The sequence below is a fragment of the Myotis brandtii genome, unplaced genomic scaffold (genome assembly GCF_000412655.1).
Source record: "Myotis brandtii unplaced genomic scaffold, ASM41265v1 scaffold2414, whole genome shotgun sequence".
Taxonomy (NCBI): Eukaryota; Metazoa; Chordata; class Mammalia; order Chiroptera; family Vespertilionidae; genus Myotis; species Myotis brandtii.
Genome location: NW_005359117.1, coordinates 195032 through 198963, shown reverse-complemented (window position 1 = coordinate 198963; position 3932 = coordinate 195032). Strand labels below are relative to the sequence as shown.

The 3932-nt window shown below is 56.4% G+C and overlaps 1 protein-coding gene across 1 annotated transcript in view; it reads left to right on the top strand.

The window, feature by feature from the left end:
* PLA2G2F (phospholipase A2, group IIF) overlaps positions 1-3932 on the top strand; it is an 8357-nt gene that overhangs the window by 3027 nt on the left and 1398 nt on the right. The window contains exons 3-4 of the mRNA XM_005866995.2: positions 1778-1922; positions 2842-2951. Of these exons, the coding sequence (XP_005867057.1) occupies positions 1778-1922; positions 2842-2951 (255 nt within the window). The remainder of the gene's footprint in view (positions 1-1777; positions 1923-2841; positions 2952-3932) is intronic.

Here is a 3932-nt window from a genome sequence, read left to right as displayed (position 1 = left end):
ACCTCTGCCAAATCTCTGTGCAGCTCAAGAGACAGGCTCAGGCCCACAGGATGCAGGGTCCTCTCTCTCCCTGTCCCGGGCCCCAGTGTAGACACCTATATGGCTCTAAACCATCCTCTTCAAGTCATCTGTCACTTCTCCCTACTTCTTCCCCATGTCCTCTCTTGTTTGCTCCTTATTCTCTGTAATGTCGAAAATCCCAGAGCCAATAGACAGGGAGACGCTGGTGGGGCAGGATTCCCAACATCGGCTCTCTGAGGGGGCAGGCATATCCCGCCCAGGGGCCTAACAAGCCCCAGGAGTTGGCAGGGGGCCATGCAGGGAGCGAGTGTCTGGTGCACGCTGGCTCCAAACAGGGCACTACCCCGGGGGACTCCCAGGAGGTCAGTACTAATATTCCCATTTTACAGATGGGAAAATGGAGCCCCGGGGAGCTGTAGTTATGGGCCCAGGTCTGTCTGTGCTCGTCCCACTAAGGCATGTTGAGATGGTGAGTTTCCTGTCACTCGTGATGTGACAACCACGTCTCAGAAAGCAAGTAGTCTCGGCCTTTGGGATTCCGTCCAGTCTCCAGTTTCTGAAATTCTTGGTGCCTCCCTCTCCTGGGACAATTTCTATTCAGGCCGTGGAGGAGGGCGGGGAATGTGGAGAGAGTGGCGACAGGGTGCTGAACTGGGCACCTAGCCCTGGGCCCAGCTGGAGGAGCCCAGGGAGGGGGAGACAGGCAGGAGCGGCCCTGCATGGTGGTGGCATCACAGCTCTGGGGCACACACACCTGGACTCACGTCTGGGCTCGGCCACTCCAGGCTCTGAGACCTTCACTGTTCTGAGCCCTAGTTTGCTCATCTATTGGGGCTAGAGCAGCTCTCCTGCCTGTGTGTGTGCTGGGGGGTGGGGTGCATCACCCAGGTGAGGGCCTGGTGTCGACTCAGCGGTGAGCCAGGAGGAGATGCAGAGGCAGCACAGGCCAGGAGGCCAGCAGGCAGGGGAGCGGGGAGGAGGGACTGTCACTGGGGTGGGCTGGCTGCCAGGTGCCAGGAAGCTGATTTTGCTGGTACAGGAAGGGTCATTGCTCTATTGCTTCCTGTGAGACACTGACAAAGGGAAAGGAGTGTGTGTGTGTGTGTGTGTGTGTGTGTGTGTGTGTGTGTGTGTGTTTATGTGTGCGTCTTCATTGAATGACCAGGGCACCCAATTGTCTCTGGACTTATCCTGAGATGCACCAGCCCCAGGACTGTGGTTGGGACGCTGAGTCCCCGCTGGGGGCAGAGGAGCCAGGCCAAGCCAGAAGGGCCCAGAATCAAACCCCAGTGTCCTGAAGAGCAGGTCCATGTGCGAAGCCCCTTACAGTTTCCCAACCAGTTGGGCTTTGGGTTCTCACTGCCTGGGTCCAAATTCTGTCTCTGCCGCTTTTCAATGTGTTCTTGGGCAACTTACTAAATGCTCTGGGCCTCAGCGATCTCATCTGTAAAATGGGCAGCTCCACCACAATAGCCTTTCACCAGGCTGCAGTGAGCACTCGATGAGTTAATGTGCAGAAGGGGCCTAGGACAGCGCCTGACAGGCACTGAGAAGTCCTCGGCATGATGGTGACTATTACTATTTTCTCAGGGCCACAGGGCTTAATGTAAGGACGTGGGCTATGCATACTCTGTACATGGCTTCCTTCCTCCCGCTCTGCCTGCCGCCCGCCCCCATTCCCCTGGCCCTGGGTGCGGGGAGGACAGCCAGGCGGACAGGGCAGGCTACGCACAGCGACCCCTTGGTTCTCTTGCAGTCCTGCCCACAGCGCACAGCAGCCTGTTCAACCTGAAGACCATGGTGGAAGCCATCACGGGGAAAAATGCCATCCTGTCCTTCGTGGGCTACGGCTGCTACTGCGGGCTGGGGGGGCGTGGCCTGCCCATGGATGAAGTAGACTGGTAGGTTCCAGAATGCCAGGGCGGCTGGCAGAACCGGGTGGGGCAGAGGAGGTCAGACTGATCTCTGTCTTCGAGAGGTGGGAGAGGCCCTTTCCCCAAACGATGAGGCTTGTTTGATGAGTTAGTGACGACGAGCTGACCTTTGACCCGTGTCCTCTCCAACCATGGTGGACACACTCTATTGTCCATCTCAAAGGTCCCGGGCCTGGAGGCATTTGAACTCCCACTCTTGCCAGGAAGGAACCTTTGACCTCCCCCAAACACACGCTCGTGCTTGACCAAGGCAAGGCCTGTGACCCCTGCCCCCATCAGATTGCAGGCTCTGAAGGTCAGGGCTGTGTGTGCTTCCTCCATCCGACAGGGAGTCCTGGAAGTCATGGCTTGTCTTCCACTCCTGTCTCCCCAAAAGCAGCCAGCACCAAGTCTGGTATCCCCGGGAGCTTAATAAATGCATGGGGACTAATTGTTTTCCCTCTACCAGAGGGGAGAGGAACAGCCACCCCATATTTGCTTCCTGTCCCCCATCCCCACACCCCACTCAAGCCTTCAGACCTTGGTTCTTCCTGGGCACCATGCACAGCCAGGTATGGCCTCTGCATGTAGTCAGTGTATAGCCCTAACCCTCCCTCCCACCTGACCACGTTGCTGGACCCCCTGGCCCTCCCGGAAGCTGCAGCCAGGGCTCCCAGGGGGAAGCTGGAGCCCTGGGCACAGACCAAGAGGCATAATCATGGACAAGAACCTGGGGCACTGGCCTGCTTGGCCTGGCTGTGTGACCTCAGGGAAGTAACTACCCCTCTCTGGGCCTCAGTCTGAAGGTCTGACCAGTGAGGGAACGGGACAGATGAGCAGGGTCTCTGCTGGTAGGAGATGGGCCTAGCCTGGCTATGCGGGCCTGTTGTCCTCTCCCCGCCCCTAGGTGCTGCCATGCCCATGACTGCTGCTACCAGAAGCTCTTTGACCAGGGCTGCCACACCTACGTGGACCATTATGAGTACAGCATCGAGAATAATACTACGATTGTCTGCAGTGAGTCCCTCCCCCGACATCTGCCCCAGCCTGTGCTGGGGCCCTGTGCAGGGCTGCCAGATGTAATACAGGACGCCCAGTTAAATTTGAAGTTCAGATAAACAACGAAAAATGTTTACGCAGAAGTATATCATCAACATTTCATGGGATACACTTATACTAAAAATTTAATATTAGCATAACGCCAATTAGCGTTAGTATAGAATTTAAGAATTAGCATAAGTATGTCCCATGCAATATTTGGAATATACTTATACAAAAAGTATTTGTTTGTCTGAAATGCAAATTAACCAGGCCTCTTGTTTTGTTGTTTGTTCAATCTAACAACCCTCGCCATGGCTCTGGCACATCTCCCTGGTATGTTCTGATCCCCAAGCCTGACGTGGTCCCCATTTCTCTCGTCCTGGAGATTCCTCAGCTCTGTAGATTCTGATTCAGTGGGTCTGGGTGGGGCCCAGAAATCTCTTAGGTGATTGCGAGACTTTATGACACTGGCCTGGGAGCCGGGGGTTGGGGGTTTAAAGTCAGGTTCTGCCAGCATCTCCTGGCCCTGTAGCCCTGGGCAGGGCCCTTCCCTCCCTGGCTTCAGTCTCCCCATGGGTACACGAAGGGGGTTGGTTCACTTTCAGTTCTGTCACTGGGACTCCACCAGAAGGTGGCGCCATCCCAGGACCCTCAGAGTTTCCAGATTTCAAGCTATTGGAGTTGGGCCTGGTGGAGTTTCCTCCTTTACCAGGACTCCCCATGGTCTTCCCCCAACGGGTGTGGTATCCAAGCTAATGGCCCAGGTGTCCCTGCCCTGCCTCCCCTATGCGCCCCTCCCTGGGGCAGCAGCTGCCCCCGATCCAGTGCTGTGGGCAGCCTGAGCTCCCTTTGTCCCCTTTCTTAACCGGGCTCTGCTCCTTGTCCCTCACTAACAGCTCACCAGCCACCCCAGCTTTGCAAAGAAACTCGTCTCCTGTTCTCTGGGAAAGAGTCTGG